General features: G+C 50.4%; 8 protein-coding genes across 8 annotated transcripts; 3 read left to right on the top strand and 5 right to left on the bottom strand.

Annotated features, from left to right (window-relative positions):
- Window positions 1-515: 515 nt before the first annotated feature.
- Window positions 516-928, top strand: BKA67DRAFT_660426 (uncharacterized protein; the record flags this gene model as incomplete). Its single annotated transcript, XM_046107621.1, has 2 exons — window positions 516-672; window positions 786-928. 2 exons carry the CDS (start codon window positions 516-518, stop codon window positions 926-928), a joined length of 300 nt encoding a protein of 99 aa, XP_045955909.1.
- Window positions 929-2,206: 1,278 nt separating this feature from the next.
- On the bottom strand, window positions 2,207-4,870 carry BKA67DRAFT_679911 (FAD binding domain-containing protein; the record flags this gene model as incomplete). Its single annotated transcript, XM_046108888.1, has 6 exons — window positions 4,312-4,870; window positions 4,169-4,249; window positions 3,955-4,100; window positions 3,456-3,883; window positions 3,193-3,372; window positions 2,207-3,083 (listed from the first exon to the last, which is right to left on the bottom strand). The coding sequence occupies exons 1-6, from the start codon at window positions 4,391-4,393 to the stop codon at window positions 2,207-2,209; spliced, it is 1,794 nt and encodes a 597-aa protein (XP_045955908.1). The 5' UTR covers window positions 4,394-4,870.
- A 131-nt stretch (window positions 4,871-5,001) lies between these two features.
- On the bottom strand, window positions 5,002-6,877 carry BKA67DRAFT_660424 (uncharacterized protein; the record flags this gene model as incomplete). The annotated part of the gene is made up of 4 exons (XM_046107620.1): window positions 5,002-5,139; window positions 5,193-5,846; window positions 5,895-6,032; window positions 6,083-6,877. 4 exons carry the CDS (start codon window positions 6,875-6,877, stop codon window positions 5,002-5,004), a joined length of 1,725 nt encoding a protein of 574 aa, XP_045955907.1.
- Window positions 6,878-9,215: 2,338 nt separating this feature from the next.
- Window positions 9,216-10,250, top strand: BKA67DRAFT_692895 (Alpha/Beta hydrolase protein; the record flags this gene model as incomplete). Its single annotated transcript, XM_046109235.1, has 2 exons — window positions 9,216-9,826; window positions 9,894-10,250. The coding sequence occupies exons 1-2, from the start codon at window positions 9,335-9,337 to the stop codon at window positions 10,248-10,250; spliced, it is 849 nt and encodes a 282-aa protein (XP_045955906.1). The 5' UTR covers window positions 9,216-9,334.
- Window positions 10,251-10,463: 213 nt separating this feature from the next.
- On the bottom strand, window positions 10,464-11,906 carry BKA67DRAFT_537492 (glycoside hydrolase superfamily; the record flags this gene model as incomplete). Its single annotated transcript, XM_046100328.1, has 3 exons — window positions 10,464-10,661; window positions 10,757-11,749; window positions 11,799-11,906. 3 exons carry the CDS (start codon window positions 11,904-11,906, stop codon window positions 10,464-10,466), a joined length of 1,299 nt encoding a protein of 432 aa, XP_045955905.1.
- Window positions 11,907-12,070: 164 nt separating this feature from the next.
- BKA67DRAFT_660421 (Sec61beta family-domain-containing protein) lies at window positions 12,071-13,769 on the top strand (the record flags this gene model as incomplete). The annotated part of the gene is made up of 3 exons (XM_046107619.1): window positions 12,071-12,160; window positions 13,352-13,649; window positions 13,735-13,769. The coding sequence occupies 3 exons, from the start codon at window positions 12,071-12,073 to the stop codon at window positions 13,767-13,769; spliced, it is 423 nt and encodes a 140-aa protein (XP_045955904.1).
- Window positions 13,770-16,987: 3,218 nt separating this feature from the next.
- Window positions 16,988-19,384, bottom strand: BKA67DRAFT_692892 (uncharacterized protein). The gene is made up of 4 exons (XM_046109234.1): window positions 18,769-19,384; window positions 18,210-18,713; window positions 17,845-18,152; window positions 16,988-17,778 (listed from the first exon to the last, which is right to left on the bottom strand). Exons 1-4 carry the CDS (start codon window positions 18,883-18,885, stop codon window positions 17,181-17,183), a joined length of 1,527 nt encoding a protein of 508 aa, XP_045955903.1. The 5' UTR covers window positions 18,886-19,384; the 3' UTR covers window positions 16,988-17,180.
- A 2,412-nt stretch (window positions 19,385-21,796) lies between these two features.
- Window positions 21,797-23,318, bottom strand: BKA67DRAFT_333172 (uncharacterized protein). The gene is made up of 4 exons (XM_046096256.1): window positions 23,045-23,318; window positions 22,829-22,988; window positions 22,256-22,778; window positions 21,797-22,201 (listed from the first exon to the last, which is right to left on the bottom strand). Exons 1-4 carry the CDS (start codon window positions 23,230-23,232, stop codon window positions 21,942-21,944), a joined length of 1,131 nt encoding a protein of 376 aa, XP_045955902.1. The 5' UTR covers window positions 23,233-23,318; the 3' UTR covers window positions 21,797-21,941.
- Window positions 23,319-23,522: the final 204 nt, after the last annotated feature.

Below are 23,522 nucleotides of genomic sequence, written 5' to 3'. Positions count from 1 at the left end.
GATCCAATCATAAGAGATTCACCATCGAATATGTACAGGTACCAATCGACAGTTACCAAACCAACCGATTCGACATGAAATAAGAGGCTGGGGCAGGTCGAGTTATTACGTCCTTGCCATATAATTCTTGAAAGGCCAAGGCGGCTCTAATGTTTAGTTTCAACGCCAACTCTTTTTGAAATTGATGATTCAAGAAGACGTCATGACAGCCTCGAAGCGTCATGCAACCACTCAACGCGTATTTCGTAAACAATGACCACGAACGCGATTGCGATTGCGTGGGAGGTGACGAAATGGGCTACAAACGGTGAGGCTAGAATGAGGAAAGGAGTTGAAGCTCCGGGTGCAGATATAAGCTTGTCGTATTTCCCGGCCAGACATGATTTGATGGCTTGATCACTGTCATACCGCAAAAGCCCTGCATTTAAACCATTACAAACTCTCAAATACTCAGAATCAAATCAGCCGTTTCCACCAACAGTCAAATAAAAATAAAAATAAAATCCAAACATATCATGTCTTCCTATGCACAAGAGACCAACGAGGTTCCCTCGGACAACTCCTACGTCTCCCGCCAGGGCCACAAAAGCGAGCCCCTCGGCGTCGTTTCCGACGAGACCAACGTTGAGGATCCCATCGACGCTAACACCGCCGACTCTGATGCACAGCTCGGTAAGTCTTGTCCACCCATAAACACTTAATCCCTGACCCTGGGCATTCTATCTTCGCGGACATGCGGCCCCTAGCAAAATGACAGCATGACGGCAGGGGCTAACCACGTGCAGAGCGAGACGACAGGGAGGCCATCAGTAAGGACAACATCATCGACGAGCGCACTCGCGGCGCAAAGCCCCAGTCTGGATACCAGGAGCCCGGCGATACCGAGGGTCTGCCAGAAGACTCTGGAAAGAGCGCCGTTGCTCAGTAGAGAATTATCGTTGCTTTGGCGTTAAAGGAGAGGTTGGGATGCGTGGAACTATGTATTAATTATCTCAAAGCTAGTTCGTTAAGTCTCGGTCAACTGAGTATTTGAACAAATATGCACGTTTCTTAATTGGATGAATGTTCCATGTGCTTTTGGTTTCTCCGTCTGTAACGTACTCATGATTTCGTTGGACTCAATTGTTTCTCTCATAACACAGTTCTCCGGTGATCACGTACCGTACAAGGTTGATTGTTACTTGAATTCAGTTCTCCATTGAGACTGTCAATACACTACGGCCGAATGCCATCTCGGGACATAACGGAGCAGACTGTTCGGAAGCGCCAGGCTTGGTATTGTTCTTGACTGCAGGATAGTGTTCACCATTGCTTCGTCTCTACTACCACTAAGTCCCACATACAATATTGAAACATTGGTTACCGTGGATTAGATGGTTAGCACGGCCGAATATAGTGGTAACCGGATGGTAAACTTGGGAACAGCTATGAACGATAGTGTATAAAGTGGCCATGGGCTGGCAGTTGGACGATGAGAGTAAGCACTCTACCTGCGCGGTCTGACTCCCAGTCTATGATTAAGCCTCCAGAATTGGTAGCTGCACTTCCAACTTGGCTTCATGGCAGGGACCAGCTGGCATGTAGTTCCACTGCGATTTTTACGCCTACCCACGAAGGCAATGAGAGCACAGATCGAGGATCCCCAACTGTGGCTGGGAGGGATCGAAAGTCCCAACTGTGGCGAGTGACTTTCACTGCAATCTTAACCCTCACGAGGGTAACGAAAGTATAGACCAAGGATCAGCTGTGACAGGGGCTCGCGCAGGACAAAAAGCTCCGATTCGATGCAAAGTATAGATCGAGGATCCCCAACTATGGCGGGGATCGAAAGTCTCTGACTGGGGGGCGATTGACTTTCACTGCGATCTTAACCCTCGCGAAGGCCTTGGTACTGCCAGTTGTAACTTGAAGCTGACATCGGTTTTGACTGGTCAACTGATCCGACTGGACCCCGGGGGCTGGAATAAAGATATGACTTGTGATTGGCAGATCGCGCTGACATGCTTATAAGTACACTGCAATTTTAACCCTCGCGAAAGCATTAATACCGTCAGCACCGCCAGGCAGTTCCAGTCGCAGGGCACCGCACTATTGTGGCTTATTTCTCGCAACGATTTGACCGAAATCTGATATTCGTAAAGGAGGTCAAACCGCATAAATGGTCAATTGAAGGATCATGATTCCCATCTCTTCTAGCCCGTCGTCCCTAACTTGATGTGTCATTCGGTTGCAGCCCCAGGATCTTCCTTAAACCCCGCTCCAGGTCGCGAGCAGGGTCTTCCGGCAATGCATGTGACCTCCAACCAACAAACCGATCTGGCCTGACCAGGACACAGCCATCCTCCTCGACCTCGCTCCGCTGGGCCCAGTGGCCATAGACATCCTCGTAGTCCTGACCCCACCCGATAGAATACGCCGTGATCTCCACCCCGAGCCTCCCGCCGACCGCCTTCGCGGCGCTCTTCCACGCGTCGCCACCGGGGCCCGTGAGCACGCAGAACGCCGCGTGCCCGGCGAGATCGTTTGTGCTGATCTGCTGCTGCGGGACCTTGGTGTTGAGCCACGCATGCGGCAGCCGCGAACCGGGATAAGTCGAGATGACGTAGTCCATATCCTCGTCGGGGCGCGGGACGACGTCGGGCCTCGGGCCTGGCTCGTCGTCCGTCACGACCGCCGCGCTGCCCGCCTTGTCGTACTGCTGTCCCATCTCGCGGCCCACGGCGTGGAACTCCTTTTCGGTTCCTTTGATGGCGACGCGGAGATCCTCACGCCTCCTGCGGCCCTCGGGGGTCGTGGAGTTGAGCTCGGCGAAGGCGCCGCGCCGCGCCGGGAGCGAGGGCGAGGTCATGCCCAGGGCCCTCCAGACGGCCAGGTGGTCCCGAAAGCCCTGGTTGGCGCGGGTGACGATGCCGAGGCCGACGGGCTGACGCTCTGTGCTGTAGGTTGAGAGGAGAGAGGGCGAGGCGCGTCCCCGCATCGTATAGGCGACTTTCCACGCCAGGTTGTAGGCGTCCTGGATGCATGTGTTGGATCCGAGGCCGTTGAAAGGGGGGTGGCGGTGTACCGCGTCGCCCAGGCAATGCCTATTCGTTAGGAAGTCAGCATAGAGTGAGCATCAGCTGTGAAGCATGTGCATGAGATAGCAGGAGCAACTCTCATGGACGGGCACCAGTTTATGTGCTAATCACTTACACGTTTCCTTGTGAGTAGTATTCCGCGGCGATCTCGTTGACGTTCCATTTCGAGATGTTAATGATCTTTACTGGCCGGCTCCTGTCGCCAATGAAGTCTTTTATTCTCTCGAGCCATTGTTCCTCCGTCGGGTCTTCCGTATACGCAACGTCAGGATCCGGGAACACGATGAACATCCATCTGCATCCGTGTCAGTAGGTTGCCAATGAGTTTACCTAGGAGCGAACCGGGTTGACGTGGGTATCTTTAGCCGGAACACCTACTTCTTCCAAGGCTCAACCATCCTCGCCAACGCCATTCGTGCCCAGGGCGGGTGTTCGGAATCTGGCTGTATGAACCAGTGCAGATTACCAACCCGCGTCGCCATGAGGTCCGTCATATCAACCTCGGCATAGACATTGATGGCCAGGCCACCGCCGGGCTTCTTGATCAGCGGAATCTCAAGCTGTCGCACTACTTGGCTTCGCGCACCGTCACATCCGAAGAGATACTTTGACGAGATCTTATAGGATCGACCGTCTCCGTCCTGGACCTCGCTGGTAATCTGATCGTCTCCCTCTTGGAAACGAAGCAGTGTCGTGTTGAAACGGACGTCCCAGCCACGAGAGATGGCACGCTTAACCAGGATCGGCTCGAGCAGCGTTTGCGGCAGGTCGACGTGGTTGCATGCACTCGCCGCTGCGTATATACCCTTCCATAGAGAGTCAGAACGATCAAGATAGCCACAGATCCGGCCGCTCAACAGATTTTCAAATCACGTACAGCCTTGTCGGGATCGTGGCCCCACGAATAGATGCGCCCGTACTCCTCGCCAGCCATGCTGTGGCACCACCGCGTATGTGCCATGCAGTCGCTCGTGCTCGCAATTTCCAGGCAGGCCTTGTCTAGACCAATATCGCGGAGACATTCTGTAGAACGAATGAGCCAAGGGTTACAGGCAACAACAGACGTCACCGCGCCGAAGTCGTCGGCTTACCTAGTGCTGCCATGTTCGTGATGTGAGCCCTTGGCGTCTCAGCGGTGCCAGGCGCGGCCGCGATGATGGTACCCTTCAAGCCTAGGAGACGCAACATCATGAGTGGAGGCCCGGTAGGTCACGGAAAGTGCAGAGGTTCTCACCGTACTCCGCCAGGAAGCATGCCAGCGAAGCGCCCGCGGGCCCAGCGCCGACGATGAGGAGATCGGTCTTGAGATCTGACATAGTCGAAGATTGAACGCACACGAGAAACTCAAAAAAAAAGCTAGGCAACGAAGAATTACAGATTTATCACGAAATGCAAACTCGAACCCCCGTTGAGAACAGACATCAATGTCGCACTTGAAAGCATTTTCGAGGCTTCATGTTACATTTGGATGACCGCCATCCACTCCACCAGCGGCCTTACAAACACATTACTTAAGCTTACACATGGTTTGCGCTCCGTTTAGTTCCAAGGCAAGAGAGAGAAAATAGCAAATGGGGAATGGAGGGGAACGCCGATCGGTGAGGGGTTGGAGTATAACTAGTGAGTTTTCCAGTTGCCGAAGGTGCTCAGACATGTCGAGCATCGTTGCTAAAGAATGACAAACCGGGTAGAAGCTGAGTCATTACCCGCGTCGCGCGATTCATCGTTACATTGCAGATACCCTTGCGGCATCTCGGTACTAGGTAGTTTCCCGACCGCTGGTACTGTAAATAGCTCTTTTTCTTTTTCTTTTGAGTATCAATGTCGAACCTCAGAGAAGCATTCTAGTTCGTCTAGCCTAATTCCCACTTTCAAGCTCACCTGCAGTCTTGGACAAGCGATTTTCCGACTAGTCTAGGTTAGACTAGTTTCCAGCCGTGACCGCCGTTCCAAACGTCGCAGTTCTGGCATTCCAGCCAGAATTGACCGATTGAATCGGATACTTGTAAAGGGTTTTCCAGGCTCGACTGTGATCGTGATAACCTTCTTCCGGGTCGAATTGCTTTTTAGACGTCAGCCGTGAACCCACACACAATCACACAGTTGGAAACTTACCATCCCTTCTCCCAGCATAGAGTCACACCAAGCCTGGAATTTCCATCCTTCAATGAGTCTCTGATTGGGGGCCTCCTTGTTCAGTCCTTCCCCTTCCAACCATGCGTCAGTGCTTGCTAAGACCGAGGTCGCGACAACAACCTTTTGCTGAAGATAGAAGCTCGCCCATTTGTTCTTCTCGTTCACTTCGCACAAGACGTCAAGGTACATCGTGGAATATTTGACAGCCTCAGCCTCCATGGCAACACGCTCCTTAGGGGAGATGGCGCCGATGAATCGACTGGCCGAGATGAGCATTGAGAGGCCGGCGCCGTAGAGCTCAATGCGCACGTCCAAGGGTGTTTCGTCAGACGGAGTAGTGGACTGATGTTTATCATAGTTTCTGGACCATTCTACAATCTCTTCCTTGTGTTTACGGCAGCGCGCTTCCAAGTTATCGATCTGCTTCTGCGTGAGTGACTCTGATCCTGCGGTAGCTCGATAGACGTCAATCAGCAGACCGGGAAGTTCGATTCCGAGGGACCACAGTTGCATATAACCTTGACCTCGTGGGGAGTAATGGTTTCCACCATCGATGACAAGGGAGCGAATGACTTCTTTCCATGGCTCTTCGTCAAGGAAGCACGGTTCGAATAGGCGTATGGCCTCGCAGATCTATGCACGCTTAGCGAGTAACGGCATTGGCAGGGATAGGAAATTTACAATTGGAGATAGCATAGATGTGAGAAGAGCTTTCTCGAACTCGGTCTTCCACCTCGACGGACCTCTCGCACGTATAATCCTAGCTGCTCCAGAAATGTGGTTCTCCCATGCGCAGGGTCGTGATGGCGAATCTAGGAGCTATAGAGAATAAGCGTGGATGAGGAAATGAGGAAGCGTAGGTTGCTCACCTCGCAGATAGATAAGATTTCTATAGCAGCAAGGATGGATGGATCTGTCCAATCATTTGAGTCGTCAACCGCCGCTTGCAAGCTGCGTAGTGCCTTTCCATAAAGACCGAAGAGGTCAAGTTCTCCACCTGCAGAAGCTGGATTGTTTGGTAGGAGCACTCTTTTTGCCTTGCTTGCGACACAGCGGATGGCATCATCGAGACAAGCGGAATGGCCATATCTGGCAGGGATATGGAAAAGGTATGACTGCCGTCTTCGCACAATCAGCTTATCTAGACTCGTACGATGCTCAGAAAGCATCGAGGCAGCGACTTGACCAGTAGCCACACCGGTTAGCTCATCGAGATCCAGAACGTTGACCCCAACATCTGCGGACAAGTGTTCAAACCCGAACAGAGGCATACCCCGTGGCGGGCGGGCGTTCCATTGTCCTAATTGGGTAAGAGCTGAAGCTCCAGGTCCCGCCGTGGCCGGTATACCATCTGACTTTAGATACCGGACGATGGGTATGGCATGAGCCTTGGTCTTCAATGCGTCTCGAGCTCGGATACTACTTCGGTGCAATTCCCTGCCCTTACCACTATTACATGGAGACTCGCTGTTGCTGTTGCTGCTATCGTTGTCGCATATCACAATCTCTGTCTGGCGTGTGTTTTGCTTTCCCCAGGTACCTGTCTTCTTGCGGGACGCGGCAACGGATTTCATGGCTTGCACACGGATGGCTCGCCGCTTATCTGCGCCGTACCGTTGACAGTCATGGTCAGAATTGATCCATTCAAACTGGATGGCAACCATATTGAGATAGGTACGATGGCCGGTCTTGGCTCTTCTAAAATACAATGGCTTGGCTTTTAAATTATATGCTACCTCTCCCCGAGCTGTAAGACGGGTCGAAGGCAATCGTCGGTAGCGGAGATGAACGCAGTAAGCTGTACAACCCGTCGTTCATTGGGGTGGGAGCGAAAAGGTCATCTCAAAGTCGTCAGGAGAGCCGGGAGAGGACAGGCGTCAATGACAAATACATCCATCCATAGGCTCGAACGTTGATGATCGTATTCGTCCAATAAGAATTGCACGAAGCAATTCTCGTGGAAGATTTAGATTTGGAATGGGCCGTAGCTAAAAGCTCTAGGCGTCCGCTTTACCCCCGGAAGGACCAGGGTACCGCTGCCCGGAAGTGGTATAGCGCCCGTACTAGTCCAGCGGTAGTGCAGCTTTTGCAACTTGAAGGATGGGCTAGGCAAGCTAGGCTAGGCTAGGCCAGGCGTCTTGAATCCAATTGTAAGCGTACTTACGTGTATTTGATGTAGGGACTCATAAGCTCTAACCTAGATCATATATGGCCAGTAGAAAGACATCTCAACGCGATCAAATCCAAAGAACTAGCCTGACGTCTCGGACCTAGCTACACATTAACGATGTTGCTGAGTAGCCCGGCGACAGATTGCTGTGACGTTGTCTCCATTCGTTTGCACAAAACCAGGGGTTCTTAACCCATGCAATCAATCACGTGTTCTTAAAATATGTTCGGCAAACTAGGTGATCTAAAGCGATCCTCGTTGGCCTATCACTTTCTAGAATGATATTACTGAGCAACTCCATTTCAGCCAACTACTCGGCAGTAGAACATATTGCCGATAGGTTTAGCCTGTCCTCAGTCGCGCAGAACTCGCTGCTCTTTCACCACAAGGTGAGGGGCTCTTTCGATATGAGCTGCGGCGCCCGAAGAAGATAGTGCTTGGGCTACAACCTACACGAGAAGAGTTGCCCGTCAGCGATGTCCAAAGCAGCTTACAGGCAGAACCAGGAATATTCGCGGCGCAGTTTGCTTCCACATAGACTATATCCCTGCCGCCGCATTGCGGAGCTATCGGTATTGGTTACTGCTGTTGGTGATTTCAAGAACGAGGGAGCACGAGTGAGGCTTGATCGTACGGATACTATTCCAGTACCCAGGCATCTAAAGCCCACGGATTTCTCTTGCTGAACTGTGACATCCGCTGAAGGCAGATGATACCTGTACACAGAGGGCTTCATAGTATACGCGGTGGTAAAACCGTATACAACCAAGTTCCTGCATTATGCAAGATTGCAGAAGGTACAGAAGTGCCCTTCAAAGTGACGGGTGACGAGAGTGTGCCTATGCGATATGCAATATGCCTTGTGCGAAGTACCAACTACAAGGGTGTCCAACCTGGGCCCCTAATCACGCCATCCCCGACTGCGATCCCTATAATCGGGAGTGATAGTCGTGGAGAGCTGCTGTTATTGTCGCTCTTGAAATAGTTATTTAGTCGTGGCTAGTCTGCCGAGGTAGGGATTCATTCCGGCTATACTAGTAGGCCGATCGTAGAAGCAATAGCATCGGCTCTGAGTCACTGCAGCGGCATGCCCGACTTCCAGTTTCCATACATCATCTCTGTCTTAATCTTGAAGTGACCACTCCTCATCATAGTTCAGAGTCAAGCCCTTCTTCTTACATGTGGGACTTCTAGTATGCACAACACTCTGGGCTCAACTGGGTGGTACAGATGCGGTGTGGTTAGAAGTTGGAACGCGGCATGAGAGCCGTTCACGGTTGCAAGCATCAACTGACTACGTGCCAGGTAAGAAACAAATGTGGAATAGCGTGGTGGATACTGTCAGCGGCATCTCGGCTGCATCCTCATGTTATTTTGGAAATCCTGGAGGCCTTGGATCCTCTGGCACTGCGAGGATGCGACGGTGAGCAACGGGCTTGCGTACGATTTATACCGGTAGAATTCTTTGACCACTTTGGCATGGATTCTGCTCATGAACTGGGCGCGGCGATTCCTATTTATGATCCCAAGTATAGAGCAGTTCTCATGTACATTACAGTTCCGAGAACCGACGACGCTGAGTGGCCGTTGGCCGCCCACGGGCGGCAAAGGCTCATGTTGCTAAGTACGTAGTTAGGATGGGATCCACAAAGTGATACGACACCTACCTAGCGTTGATCCTCACTAATGCTCCACTGCCCCGTCGACCTAGCGCGACTGGTATACAGGTGTCTGCTTACCTCGTAGCTGCTCGTAGCTGTGATAGGCCAGGAATCACTCTGGATTCCAGACCGGAGCTTGAAAACACTGTCGTCACCAGTACTTGAGAAAGATGTCTATCCGGCCAACCTTCAAAATACTGCCTCAAACTTTCTCCCATCCACCTTGGTCAAAGGCTTTTATATATGTATATGTGATATCTATATATATATATTTCCAGTTCTTGGACGCTATGAGTTCCCCATCTGATTATGCGGTAGTTATCTGTCATGGCTCGTATCACTCACCAGAGCCTTATAGGCCACTGGTCGATGCATTAAAGTCGAATGGATTTGACGCTTACTGCCCTCAGCTTCCCACCGCCGATTTGAGCAAGCTAAACGTTGGCGACGTGAACAACCCAGACTTCGATCGGGAACCTCCGGCGGGCGGATATCCCCAAGGAGAGGAAGATACCGAAGCGGTCCTCAGCGTTCTCGAACCGCTAATCCAGGATAAGGGAAAGAGGGTCCTCATCATCGGTCATTCGGCGGGAGGCTGGGTTGCAACTCAGGCGGCGAGGCCTGAACTGCAACTTGAGACTCGCAAGGCGGAAGGACAGTCGGGCGGAATCGTGGGCATTCTGTACATGGGAGCGTTCATCATTCCTGTTGGAGAGTCTGTGACCAGCTTCTTTCAGCCCAAGGACGGGACATTTGTGACACCGCCATTTATGAAATTCCACGTAAGTACTCCCTCAGCCCCGAGATAAGGATTGGCCATGAGAACTGATGAGAGTACGCGCTGGACAGAAACACGGCGGTGCTGGGCTCGGTACGATGGTAGAAGTGGAAAAGTTCCTCTTCAATGATGTCGATCGAGAGGATGCTAAGAAGTGGTCATCCGGACTTACGGCATCACCCGTCTTGACCACGAAGCTCACCAATGATGCGTATGCAGCTTTGCCCTGCGCATATCTAGTATTGGAGGGGGACTTGACCTTGCCCAAGGAGTACCAAGAAGGTATGGTGGCGCAGCAGAGCCAGAAAACTGGAGAGTTCACAGTCTACCGCAGCCCAGCCGGGCATTCCCCCCATATTAGTTGGACAGAAGGCGTTATCGGTACCGTTCGGGATTTCCTATCAAAAGTAGGACTCTTAGTAACTTGAGCATTACCTGCTGAATTATACCTGAGGTATAATGAGATATATATTTAATAGTGCGCATTTTACCAACAAATTCTTCAGTTCGATGTCGCGGAATCTAGCGCTACTACATGCTCGTGTCGATTTTCCTAGCCTTACATGTCTGTTTCATTTCCATCACTGGTGAGGCCAACTCTTCAAGTATACCGCTTGGGTTTCAAGTAACACTGCTATTTGCTAATCTGACCGACTCGGCCAAAGTGGACAAAGCCTGCTTGCATGTCCCATAGGCAGACTGGCAGCCCGCCCCACACCAGGCATCTGGAAGATCAGAACCTGGTGGCGAGCAATATCCGAATGCGCTGCAACAAAGAGGAAAAGGGTCTTGGGGACAACGTGTTCCCTCAACGGAACCACATTGGCCGTTTTGGCTGACTAGAACACGGTTCTGTTAAAACATTGGTAAGCAATCTGATTACACAAGCAGAGCAGAGCATCTTTAACGATGAATTAGAGAAAGGCTACCCTACGCATTCTTTTGCCCCTAGTACAGCTTGAATGAGGGCAGGCTTCAAGTTTTGGAAGTAGTTTCGAAAGCCGGATGTTCTGTTGAAGGCAGACTCGGCCTCCCATATCGATACGCCAGCAAAGCTCGAGTTGCAAGAGTATGCGTTGGCAATATTTGCCGTTTCTTGAATCGTCAGAGTGTAGTCAGGTGTCGTCCCAACCGTCGTCAGACCAAGGAAGATCTTCGCGTCCTTGCTAGTTGTAGCCGCAAGGTAGCTTGTCCATTGGAAGATGGTGAAGCCTGCATTCGCAAATGAGCCACCACTTGTGTAGCTGGGGTTGAGTCGTGCCCACCTCTTGGCCGAACAGGTGTACGTGTTGTAGAATTGGATGAAGAGCAAGTCAAAGGGAATTGCCGCGATGATGTCCTTCATGTTTGCATCCGGTATGACGCACTGAGGGGAAGCGGTCAAGTAGTATTTCACGGGCAGGGCCTGCTTGAAGAAGCTCTGAAGCGTCTTGGACAGAGCAATGTAACCTGCTCCACCGTCAACTGGCGGGTGCTCGATATCCAGGTCGAAGCCATCGACTATGAAGCCGCCGCCTCTGTAATCGAACGGGCGCGGAATGCCTGCGTCTACCATTGTCTGATTCCTGGGGCCGAACATGTACCATAACTGAGTCGCCAGGTTGACGCCGTCGGAAGCTCCAGTCAACTGATATGCGTCGGTACCGCCGCCCAAGGAGAGAAGAATCTTCTTCTGGGGGGTCGCATATCTACAAAAGTTGAGATCGCGTTGGATACTAGGGCATTTGAGGAGTGCGTCCTTGGAGGGATCATTGATTCCATTGTAACCCGGACCGCGATACTTCTCACCCGAGCATTGGTTCCCAAAATTCAAGCCGGGGTAGCCATTGGCTTGAGCTGGGAATAGATGGACAAACGACAGGATAATGATATCTATACTGTCATCTCCACAAAGTGCGGCGAGCGGTCGCTGATTGCTCCCTTGGCCCTGTACGTGTAAGCATGGTTGGATACTTCAACATGATGTTGTATCTTACATAATAAGCCACCACGTTGTTCATCCCTTTACTGCTGAAGGCCGCAAGACATGGTGATACCCAGAAAGAGATGCAAATCACGGATAACAAGGCTCCAGGGGTGAACATCGCAGCGGTCTCTCGGGCAAGCTAAGAGCGACCACTGAATTATTTACATGATTCAAGCATCGACTGATGAATAATCTGGGGTCGTGGGTTCTTTCATATTCGAAGTAGCGTCCTGCTGATGTACCGGGGCTATAGCATCAGGGGTCGCAAGATTATCTTGAGACATGACCAGTGATGGCGCGCGCGAGGGCAGCTGCCTCAAGCTCTGCTTCGTCATGGCCACGATTCGGGCTGTCAAGAGGTGTACTAACGAAGTGAGTTCAGGTTTGTTATGCGAAGAGGAAAGTGAGCACATGGTGTGGATTTTCAGTCTCTAATCTTGCTACCACACGTTCGGGACGGGTCTTTTTACTTCTAGCTTGCTTTTCCTGAATACCGTCATGGTTAGAAGCTCGATGAAGAGATTCGGAACGGTTCAAACTGGTGCGAGCAGACATTAGAGTCCGATACGATGCGGAATCGAGAGAATAGCACAAATGTGGTGCGCCACCGATTGCAAGCATGACACGGGGTATGGAATAAATGAACCTTAGAGAAGACGCGACTGAATATTGTAACGTGACTGGACAGCTGGCCTATGAATGGAGGAGGATTAGGCTATTCGTTTGCCGCAATATCTACAATTGAAGTTTAATTTCATGTGGGGTCTTGGCGTGCTGGCAGGGAAGTCGCGTGCCACAGTTGCATTGATGTGCTTTCGAATGAATGTGGGCAAGGCGAAAAGAGGAACATATAGATACCGGATCGTGAAAGGAAAAGAAAAGAAAAAAGAGAGAGGGTTATATATATTTATACAAATTCAGCTGGCAAGAATATAACCTTAACCCATGATGAGCCGACGAAAGATGCATTGGCAGAATGAATTGCTCATGTGAGCAGGTTGTCGCAGATGGAGTCATGTAACCTAACCTTAGGTTAGTTTGCTCCAGATCCAGGTTCGGCCTGGGGTAACTTACTGTGTACCAAGTAGTCTGGCAATTCCAATGCCAATGCTAGTAGTCAAGGTCAGGTTAGTACAAATGGCCCCCTCGACTGGCTCCCCGGATAAACATTTCGGCGAATATCCAGGGGGCCTTCCCAAAATGTGGCCTCAATTGAGAGCTCCACGAGATCTGGGGCCCAGAGCTCAGGTTAGTGGTTAGGGGGCAGCGGATTTGATAATCTCTAAGCGTCCCTAGTCGCTAACTTCAGAATTACCACCAAACAGTAGCCACTTCTCCGTACCTCGCTGTCAATTCACCACATCACCATCTTGGACGCCGCACGCCCATCTATCTGTCTTTTTCGACGACTTTCCTTCAGCCTCTTTCCCACCACACACACATATCACAATGGTGCGTACAGTGTGACTCATGGATCCCACCCCCGACAAATGCGATGCTGCCACTGGAGCATCGTGGAAAGCCGGGGGAACAACAACAGCTTGCTGACCAAAGGAATTTTAGTCTTCTCCTAGAGCATCATCCCCCGTCAACACCCCCAGCACGGGCGTGAGCACCGGTCGCCCCTCCTCCCCCCCTCCTCCCGGCGGCGCACGAACTGCCATCCGACGACGAGCCGCTGCCGACCAGAAGGAGAAGATCGCCAATGTCCGTCCCAGCAGCACAAGAGCCGCCGGCGCCGGTGGTAGCACCAGCACGATGCTGCGCCTCTACACCGACGAGTCCCCTGGTCTGAAGGTTGACCCCGTCGTTGTTCTTGTTCTGTCTTTGGTCTTCATTTTCAGCGTTGTCGCTTTACACAGTACGTTCAGGTCTCCCCTCCTCTCCTTGACACGTGCGCATTTTGTGGTTGGGCCAAGCATTGGAACTAACCCTGCCCCTCACAGTCATCGCCAAGATCACGCGAAAGTTTTCCACCTAAACAGGACGAAAAAAAAAGTGGTGGGACCATGCGGGCGGCGTAATGTGGATGGGAAGGAAGCGAGGCTATGTATCATAACGGATCTGCATGGTTAGGAGCATCTAGATCCGGCAAAATACCATTATACCAAAACGAGAAGCATTTGCTGAATAACGACCAATCTACGAATCAAATCACTTCGCATGTCTGTGATCCACGATCCTGTCCTTATTTCCAACCCTTAGCGGCTGCTTTCGGCGTGATCAGTTTCACGCATGCGTCTCAACCTGGACGACGCCCTGTTCCAGGGACGACCACTTTATTGACCACGCCTTGTTCCAGGGACGACCACTTTATTGACCACGCCTTGTGTCAGCAGTCAGGAGTCAATACAGGGCTTGCGAATCATTTGAGGTTCAAGAGCTATGTTGCAACGGTCTCCGCCTCGCGACAAGTTCACTTTCAAGCGACATAACTTTGAGCCTTTCACAAGTCCTCATCTATCATGCATGAGCTGGGTCCGATATTCTTGGGCCTCTGTCACTCGCAAGCTTTGGAAAATAGTATTGCAGACTATTCCAGATATCAATGCGATCTCACGAGACACGCTCGCCTGGCTCTCATGGCATTTTAAGCTCTATACACACGAAGCGGAAGCGCCATACGACTCGAACATCAACATAATAGAGTCTTACTCGTCACTATTTGACCCGCCACATTTCATTTCCTACCAGAAATTATTGCATGCTTAGCGAAACTCAGTCTATCGATTATAGCTCGTGTTCAGATATCTTGGTAACAGCCAATATCATAAACTCAAGATTTTCAATTGCGTGTACCTGAAGACTTGGAAATACAATCTATCTCGCACTTCTCTCACACTTCTCTCACACTTCTCTCACACTTCTCTCATATTTCGTCACGCAGTTTGACTCAGAACCCATCCTCCACTTTTCATGATGCTTTGTGACGGGTCCATTCTAGAACGAGTAGGACCGGATGACGGAATTGGTGCGCTACATACGAGATATTACCGACAAAATCCCATGTTCTCCTTGTTAAACGATCATCTGGCCCTCTCCACACATCTGTATCCTATGTGTAATATGAAGATCGACTATATATTGTTAGAACTCGCACCGATTGCGGCGAGATTACGAAGCTTCATATTGACCTGTTGGCCAAGGTCAGAGACTATATGAGGCAATCACATTGACTGCCCTCGCAATAAACATTCCATAAGCATTTATCGTTTCACTTAGAAAGTCAGCTTGGTGCGGATAATGACATTCAACCTACAAGATGAGAATGACGCACTCGTTAAAGATTATATATAGCAAGGAAAAGTACCCCAACGGTCTGTTTCAGCAAGATCAAGGTTGCTGATTCGCGGAAGCCTGGTCGTAACAAGCTTCTAAGACCCAAGGGTAGGATCGAGCGATTCGGTCGAACTCATGAAATCTTTTGGACCATACTCAAAGTTACCGGCACCTTTTATGACGTTCAGAAATTGTGCAGCGTAACAGCGTTTGTACCACCCAGAGATAGGGTAGCAAGTTGGTCAGCACTTCTGGAGTCCCCAGGCTCGTGCACTGGTAATGATCCATACCCGCCCAAGAATTCAGACTATGAAAGGTCCTTTTGGGGTCAGTGTGACGCTGAAACGGTTTGGAAGAGGACTTAAGCCTTCGCTTGTCTTCAGCCATCACGTCTCTGGGTTAGTATCAATTGAAGGCAGAAGATACCTTCGATGCTTCTCACAATGTCACTAGTTCAATTCCTCGTTTGGTTCGAGCTTCAGCTTCCACCTTGACATAATTTTATCTCTCATCCTCTCACCGATGAAGACTCACAAGCTACATTAATCTCTGTTCTCCTGGTGTTGAGCTAGACTTGATCACTTGTGAGAGCCATTTTAATGCAAATGTCCCGCACTGCAAGCTTCAGTGGGCCTCGATGCGATCTCCCATCTACATCCCGATTTCAGAAGGAGATTCTCACTATAAAATTTGAGAGAGGTCTACCCAACCTCAACAAAAGAAAAAAGACTAAAGCTATGAAAAGAAACATTCGGATCATAACCATGATACTTCCCCATTTTCTCACGTCTTGGAGTAATGTTAACCGTCCCCTGCACTATGCATGCGATCATGGTAGTTATCTCCATCCGCCGAACCATGTAGTAAAATGGCAGAGGGTTCTCGTTAGCGAGAATGAGGTCTGAGCCGTACAAGCTGGCGAGCCCCCGACTAATCTTTAAAACTGCAACGATAGCTGACATGTTCAAAGATACACCCAAACTTTACAACATCGTCAAGTCACTACTTGCTACGTAGATTCAGAGCTTCTTCGGACCACGAACGAGGGAAGTATCCATGAGAGGCACATAGTGACAAATAAAATCACGTATTGAAAATATGACCTTGGCCACGAAAATTTTACTTAGGGATAAAACATCCCCTACGGTGCTCAGTCTGTCGAGTCGTTTGAACTGCTATAGATGAAGACATACCTAACCAAGTCAACATCTCCACGCAGGTCAAGACTGCGCGAACTAGATTGCATGAGCTTGATAAGTATCCTGTAAATGTCATTGCCGGCTTGCATTCCGTACCTGGCAGAACGTCAAAGCACCGCTCCGTTGATAATCTCCTCCAACAAACTCTAGGCGCGAGTATCAATAATAACGAGTATCCAATGAGCACTTCTGCAAACTTTACAAACACAAATGCCACGAAGGGCTCCTAATAGCTAGAGCTAGCGTGAGAAGCTGGGAGACAGTATCCCTGCACCGGCTATAAATCTCCAACATTGGGATGACTTGACATTCGTGGCGATGACAGAGATGATGACGTTTTGATCGGTGCAGAAGAAAGAACGTCGCCAGATAACAGCATCGATCCAGCCGCATAGCCACAAGCGTCCCGAACAACCAATAATGGCTCAGCAGGTCTCCCCCCCTGAAATCACCGAGATTCCCGAGAAGTCACCTCCTCGTCATGTATAGCCAGAGTATCATGGGCCGGGGACTAATAGATCCGATGCTCGTAGATCTGGATCTTGCACCCCGGGTGCCCCCAAAACCTGCATGCTATAAATGCCGGCCAGCCCATTTGGGAATGCCAACTCAAGGTATTATAAAGGTCTACGGGTGAGTACCATCGGGGTTTGAGGAGGCGGGCCTCTTCTCTAGGTGATGTCGCATATGCTCTCGCGCAGGTCTAACGATGCGTTTCTGTTCAGATGCGATGAATTGGTTCAGTGTGTGGTCTGTGAAAATTTGACTATCTAGGGAATTACAAATGATATAGCTATATGTGTTATTTTGCGTGTCGTCATGAGCTTTGCTGGGTATCTAACGCTGATCAACTGGGTCGTGCACATCATCTCTGTGATATTTGTTTAAAACATGTTCCGCCTGCCATCAATTTCTCACACAAAGTTTGGGTGTTGTGGACTGCGCGGCTCCGGCGTGCTGTCGCGCGAGATTGTCTCGCCGCCCGTTATCCTTACTTCCGTTCGGTAATTGGCGTGTGGTTCCAGGGTATCCATCGCCACAAGGTGCCCCTCGTCTTCCTCGTTCAGCTCGGGTGGCACTGCCCTCGAGAACAGCACACCCTCTGCCATGATCCTGTTGTCGTGAGCGGACCGGCTGACGCGCCAGCTCGTGCGCACCTGCGGCGGCAACCAAGAGTTCCTGGATGCGGCGGACTTGGGACCCGACGAGACATCTGTTTCGGTAGACTGAGAAGACTTTCCCTTGTCGGCCAACCTCGCAGCCTGGGAGAGCGTGATTGACTTGCTTTTCCTGTTGTAGTAATAACGCGAAGGTCTGATGAGCGTGGAGTCGAAGACCTTGGGCGCGATTCGGACGAGGATGAGTCGCATCGAAGGCATGCAAGCGCAGATGATGCCGATGGTGATCTCGACCGTCGACCACATTGATACGCCAAAGTAGTCCCATGACAGGTTTGTTGATTCGCGGAATTCGACGAGAGATGCCAGACGGATAATGCTGACGATGGTGACACTGGAGAAAAAGGTCAGCCAACTTTTATTCCTACGGTTCGTGGACAGCGCAGAAGTAATGACTCACAAAGTTCCAACGACAAACATCAAGGCAACGCCAATCTTCTTCTTCCAGTGCAGCTTAAGCTCTCGCAGCTGCGACAGCGGGATGCCCAGCATGAACAAGTCGAGAGCAATGCTAACAGCAGCGTTCGCCCAAGCCACTGCGCTGATGTCGATACATTGCCCACCGCCCTCGCCTCGCCAGTTGGTCCAGTTGTAGCTGATTGGTCGGCATTGTAGAAGAGCAGTGACAATGAACCCGACACCGAACAGGACGTCGAACGCAACAGTACACAATATTACTCGTCGGATACCCCTTCCTGGAAAGATGCGCTGGTGACGAAATCAGTATGTTGCATGGCAGCACAGGATATGGTGTAGGAAGCATACCAGATAGAAGAATAGGAGGGACAGTTTCAACACGAAGACCTCGGAGAAGTACAACAGCGTGATGATGAAGAATGCCCGTGCAAAGTCCGTAATTTGATCGGGTGTCAAGGTCCAGATATCCCTGCCTAATCCGTTGTATGAGAGCAAGCTGACGTTGATCACGGCCGATGGTACGCAGTTGATGAGCGTCAAGAAGATGAACCAGTCGTCTAAGCCAAGATCTATTTGTGTGAAAAACTTCTTATATCCAAGTCTGACGAGGACAAAAATACAAGCAATGGCCATCAGCGTTGTTGAGACGGCATTGTACTCGACTGTCTTATTGCGAATCGGGGCTTGGCACATTGTTTGCGTGGTGTTCTTCGCGCTAAGCATCTCTACGACTGTGCAAGTGTTCATTACACAGAGCTCAGCAGAAGAGACATATTCTGGATCTGCACACTGGCAGGCGAGATCTGTTGCGCCGCATGATGAGCTTTGAACGGCTGTTAACAGACATTTGAGCTACACTCTGTTAGTCCTCGATGGCATGATTCCATTCTCATGACAGTTGACTTACAGCACAAGCTGGTAGAGTTTCGAGTGCTTCGGTCAGTGCTGAAGAGCTACTACCAGCCGCAAGACCCAGGGTCAAAAGGGAGGCCCATAATATCCATAACCTGAGTATCGACCGCATTTTTGGTTGTATAACCTGGACGGTGAGGGAGCCTAGCCCTGTAGCGACCGAGGTGAGTTGAAGGAGGGACTAAAGGTGAGTTATCGAAACGAGGAGAAAAGGAAGGAAACGCATCATGATAATGCCACGTGGGATATCGGGGTATCTGAGGTTTTCAAATCGACACTAAAGGCCCGTTCATGCGGTTTTACGGAGGATTTCCTCACTTGACAAGTGAAGATCTGTGGACCTCCCGTATGGAGTTTCAAAATAGGACCCGATAGTTCGAATTGACTAGGACCCCAGAAACGGAAAGGGAGCCGTAGATCCCTAAGACTGGCTTGTTCCCCACCGCTTATGTGGGAGTTTCATTGGCTTGGGACGACAACAATTTTACCGTTTTCGGGATAAATTCTATGGAGACACGATGGAATCGCAATGAATGGACTCGACGCAATGACCGACGGCTTTCTTCGACGCCGGTCGTTAGCTAGCAAAAGTCAAATATCAACTGGCCTCGGTACTCGAAGCCATGGGTCCATCGTAGTTACGATATAGTCGATCCAATCTTCTTTGATGTCCGTAAGTGCGGAATTGGCGCAGTTAATGTCTCGGAATTGTCGGTTCCTTATACATGGCCCCATGACAGGCTTCGCAGAAACGGACAAGACTCACATGTCATGCCATGCCCCGCCGAGCCTTGTGGGAACCCCCATGTTATGTCGAGCATTGGAGAATCTTGGTTCTCCTGCAGGGTATAGGAGTGCAGAGGGACAAGGGGAGGCCTGATGCTCATACCATACTCGATGAGAAAGCTTATTAGATGGCTCTTGGGCGTCTGGGAATGAGCCCATCCTCAATTGACCACTAGGAAAAATCTGGTACGCAGGGTTCACAAAGCCATCGTATGGCCAGGGGGACCGCTGAGCAGACAAGACAGGCCCGACTCAATGCATGTTGCATCGGCCCAATTAATTCTTATGCAGCAACGGAGCTTTAAAGCATGCATCGTTAAATCATGCAAAGTCCAGGTTCAACGTTGTTCCTGATTTTACAAGTGCAGTAAGCAAACCTGTCTCCGCCTCTATACAGAAGCGCGATTGGGTTTGTTACAGGCACGTCAGGGTCAAGCCACAGCGGCAAAGGCGCCATATCTCGTACCTTGACAGAGGTACAGACGACAGGACGAGAGGACGAACACTGTTCGAAATTGATGATACTACAAGTGCGCGGCCTGTCAGAATCGCCCCGCAATAGTGGACTGTTCCTGGCGGTTCCTGACCCTGCAACCGAACGTTTACAGCACTTTTGTCAATTATCCAGGGTCCGCTCATGTTAGTATCTGGCATACATTATGGCCATCAATGGATCACCAACAATCTTAACATCCAAATTCCTCACCCACTTGAACTTTAGAAGATACTTATGGAAATCACATTATCTGGTCGGCACTGCGAGTCTCGTTTCGAACACGTTTCTAGACGTCAGCCCCGATATGCCTCAATCAAATATACTTTTCTTGGAACACATCGCATTAGGTAGCACAGATCTGGCGTTTTGGGTGATTCGAAACCACTATGGTTAAGCGAGCCCTAATAAGTAGGCAGTAAGCACTGAATATCACACTCACTCACTAACAGAGAGTATAGGGGGAGCGGCCGCTGTGTAGGCCCAAAAAGGCCCTAGACTAGATGATGCACTAAGCGAGTCAAGTTAGCAGCCCTTGCTCGCTCCCCTTCGGCACTCTTCTCCATCAACGACGCCGGTCACAGTCCGCTTCAGAAGATACAACCGTTGCGCTCTCGGACTCTAACTACTATGTACCTACGTCCCGCAAGCATGGTTTTACGTCATTCATTTTGAGTACTTCCCTTCGTGTCGACTAATGTTGATCTTACTTTTCACAATTTCTGACTCAAAGGAACGGTGGCAGCAGACGTGGAAACTCAACGGTGTCCAGACAAATGCCAAGATCTACCCAACAAGGTATAACGTTAGAATGGTTCGCTTCGATCGGTTCAATACCACCATCTCCTAATCCTGGTTGGTCGGTTACAATTTACCGGCACCATTTTGTCGCTTCTCTGGATCGTTTCAGAAGACAGTCAAGCCAGACTCGCCAGACAGTCGGGAGCCCGGACCGGTATGAGGCTTTGATTTGTTGAAATGTCTTCTCAACAGGCTGGAGGGAGCTGTCCCTCGTCTGAACGAGCCGGTCGGGTACTTTTGAGGTCCCGGCGTTGTGGAGGCAACCAAGTATACTGTTTCTTCGTTTCTTCGATAACAGCTTTGCGATCCAACATGACTACCCATCAAGATGGAGTGCGAACGTGCACATGGAAGGAAAGTTTCCCTAGCCCCCAAAGACCATTTAGGTAAATAAGTCCTGCGTGGCCTATTAAGTTTTAAGTCAAGGTTGTGCCTGAGCAGCTGCACCCGTTGGCAGCACACAACTTATCGCTCGTTCCCTGACAATTTCTAGCTTCAATGATCTACGTTGATCGACATGCCATTACGGTACTGGGACAGTCCGCACGAACGCCGCATCGTTGACACATGCACAGCACATTCAAGGCGCGATATCCGTATAGCTGTGGCATTTCAGAAAACTTCACTGTTGGCCGACAACTTTTGCACAGACAAAGTTCAGTTGATCTTCTACCACTTCCGTCGTCGCCTGTCAAAGCTCGATGACCATTGCCATTCCTGCACATACTCACGAGGTTGCCTGGCGGACCGAGCACTCTCACTGACTAGTATCCGTCCTGTACGCACGGTCGCAGGTTAGACTACGCAGCAGTTAGTACATACACTTTGCTTGATTCGTGATATCTAGTCGTTCGGTTGCATTCTACCGGCTAAACTCAGAACTGCAAAGTCAATCGAGCTGTCACGAGCGGAAACTAACTCGGTTGCTCGGGCTGCACAGACGTAGCGACAGCTTGCATTGTTGTCATTCGAAGCTATATGGTAACTATTGAGCAACAGGGCTGAATCATCTCCCCAAAAGTACCAAGAATATTCGGCATTACCTGACACAGCGCAAGTTTGCCAAACATGTCCTGCCCACACGGATGTCAATACAGCTGATCGTAGGTGTAGCAAAGAGGTCCGCGCTGAATGTGCATGATATCAGCAATCGTGATCTCTTGCGGATCGGCGATACCGACACGGATCGTCGAGTCTATTGTGTAGTTACCGCCCTCCTTATTATGGTAGTCCTGGGGAAAGAGTGGACCGGATATGTCCTTCAGACGAGCGTCTAGGTCTCGTGTCTGCCAAGACCACCAGGCACGGTCGAGGTTGGAGTGATGTAGGAAGAAGATGGGGTCCATCGCTTTTCAGTAGGTTAGCATCATTCTTCACGGTTAGAATACTTTCGCCGGCTTACGAGATATCCACATGTCGCTCATCGTTGCATACTCTCCACCAATCGCCCAATGGCCGCCCGAATGGTACGAGTACTCCGTCTTGTTTCCATACAGTCCGAAGTTTGGAAATTCCATCGCATTGCGTACGACTCCGACATCCGTCGTATTCCAGAAGTATGCATATCCCAAATCCCGTGTGACGCAGTGTTTTCCACGTCGCTGGATGTTGTCGCGGGGCCCAAGTTGGGTAGCAAGCCCAGCAAACGGCCCATCTATGAGACAGCCTCCACCGGTACGGTTGGTGGTCAGTTTCGGTCGAACCAAGAACATTGACGGCGCGGGCGTCAGAAGGTTGGCCGGCACATATCTCCCGTTGCCGCCAAAGCCTCTTTCGGTGTCAAATATGGGAGAGTTGAAAAATGCGTCTTCGCTGTCTGTGTCGAGTGTCCAATCCCAGTACGGTTGCCCTCCATCAAAACCACATATCTGGAGTGCTTGCTCGAAGTGAAACAGTAACCATCGATGCCAAGGATAGAAAGCTCCCTGTGCAATCTTTAGCCATAACTCGTAATCCGAAGGCGAGGACATCTTACCACGAAATGCGCATTCCAAATATCCAAGGCATGTGTAGCCACAAAATCTTCATATCGATTACTCGCTGCTGGGATAACAGGAAACTCGGTTGCAGGCTTCTCGAGCATGCAAGTCAATGCGGCGATGTAGGAATCCTTCTGTTCATCGGAGAGTCGGCGCCTGTCGAGTAGACATCAGCATATACGAACCAGCTTCGGATGGAATGTGATATATACCATTCTGTGCGCACCAAAGGACGTTGGCACGAGTGATTAACTCCGGTGGTCTGTCGGTCGGCCATAATCGGGTAATAGACAGACAGCGCGGTCACAAAATCCTTCTGCAGCTGGCCAAACGAGCTCAGGATGAGCCAGCGGGCAATAACAGTCAATAATGGCGCATTGAATACTGATCCAAGAATCATGATGCAATTATTGATCAAGATCTGACGAATCAAAATATAACTCTTGAAAAGGTTCGCGTCTCGGAGGCCGCTTTTCTATGTATCGGTTGGCCGTGTGGCACCTTCGTGACTCCCTTCTCACGTTGCGTGGAAACCGTGACACCGCATATTCTAGCGGTGAGTTTAATCTACCGACTTCTCGTAGGTTGGAGAAGCGGACCGCGAACGTGATCTGACTAGCCGGAACTGCCTTCGATTGGGATATTGCATTGTGTTGTGAACATGACGTTACGATTCATTCTGCAAGAACC

This window comes from Truncatella angustata (assembly GCF_020726525.1).
Source record: "Truncatella angustata strain MPI-SDFR-AT-0073 chromosome Unknown BKA67scaffold_6, whole genome shotgun sequence".
NCBI classification, from domain to species: Eukaryota; Fungi; Ascomycota; class Sordariomycetes; order Amphisphaeriales; family Sporocadaceae; genus Truncatella; species Truncatella angustata.
Note: the sequence above shows the minus strand (reverse complement) of the source record. Positions and strands in the feature narration are given on the sequence as shown.

What these genes read in the sequence shown, in the direction of transcription:
- BKA67DRAFT_333172 (XM_046096256.1), bottom strand. Translation starts at nt 23,232, where the DNA reads ATGATTCTTGGATCAGTATTCAATGCGCCATTATTGACTGTTATTGCC. An exon ending in TTTGGAATGCGCATTTCGTG is followed by an intron (nt 22,779 to 22,828) that starts GTAAGATGTCCT and finishes AAGATTGCACAG; the next exon opens with GGAGCTTTCTATCCTTGGCA. An exon ending in GAGCGACATGTGGATATCTC is followed by an intron (nt 22,202 to 22,255) that starts GTAAGCCGGCGA and finishes CCTACTGAAAAG; the next exon opens with CGATGGACCCCATCTTCTTC.
- BKA67DRAFT_692892 (XM_046109234.1), bottom strand. Translation starts at nt 18,885, where the DNA reads ATGCGGTCGATACTCAGGTTATGGATATTATGGGCCTCCCTTTTGACC. An exon ending in AAACTCTACCAGCTTGTGCT is followed by an intron (nt 18,714 to 18,768) that starts GTAAGTCAACTG and finishes AACAGAGTGTAG; the next exon opens with CTCAAATGTCTGTTAACAGC. An exon ending in CCCTCCTATTCTTCTATCTG is followed by an intron (nt 18,153 to 18,209) that starts GTATGCTTCCTA and finishes TTTCGTCACCAG; the next exon opens with CGCATCTTTCCAGGAAGGGG.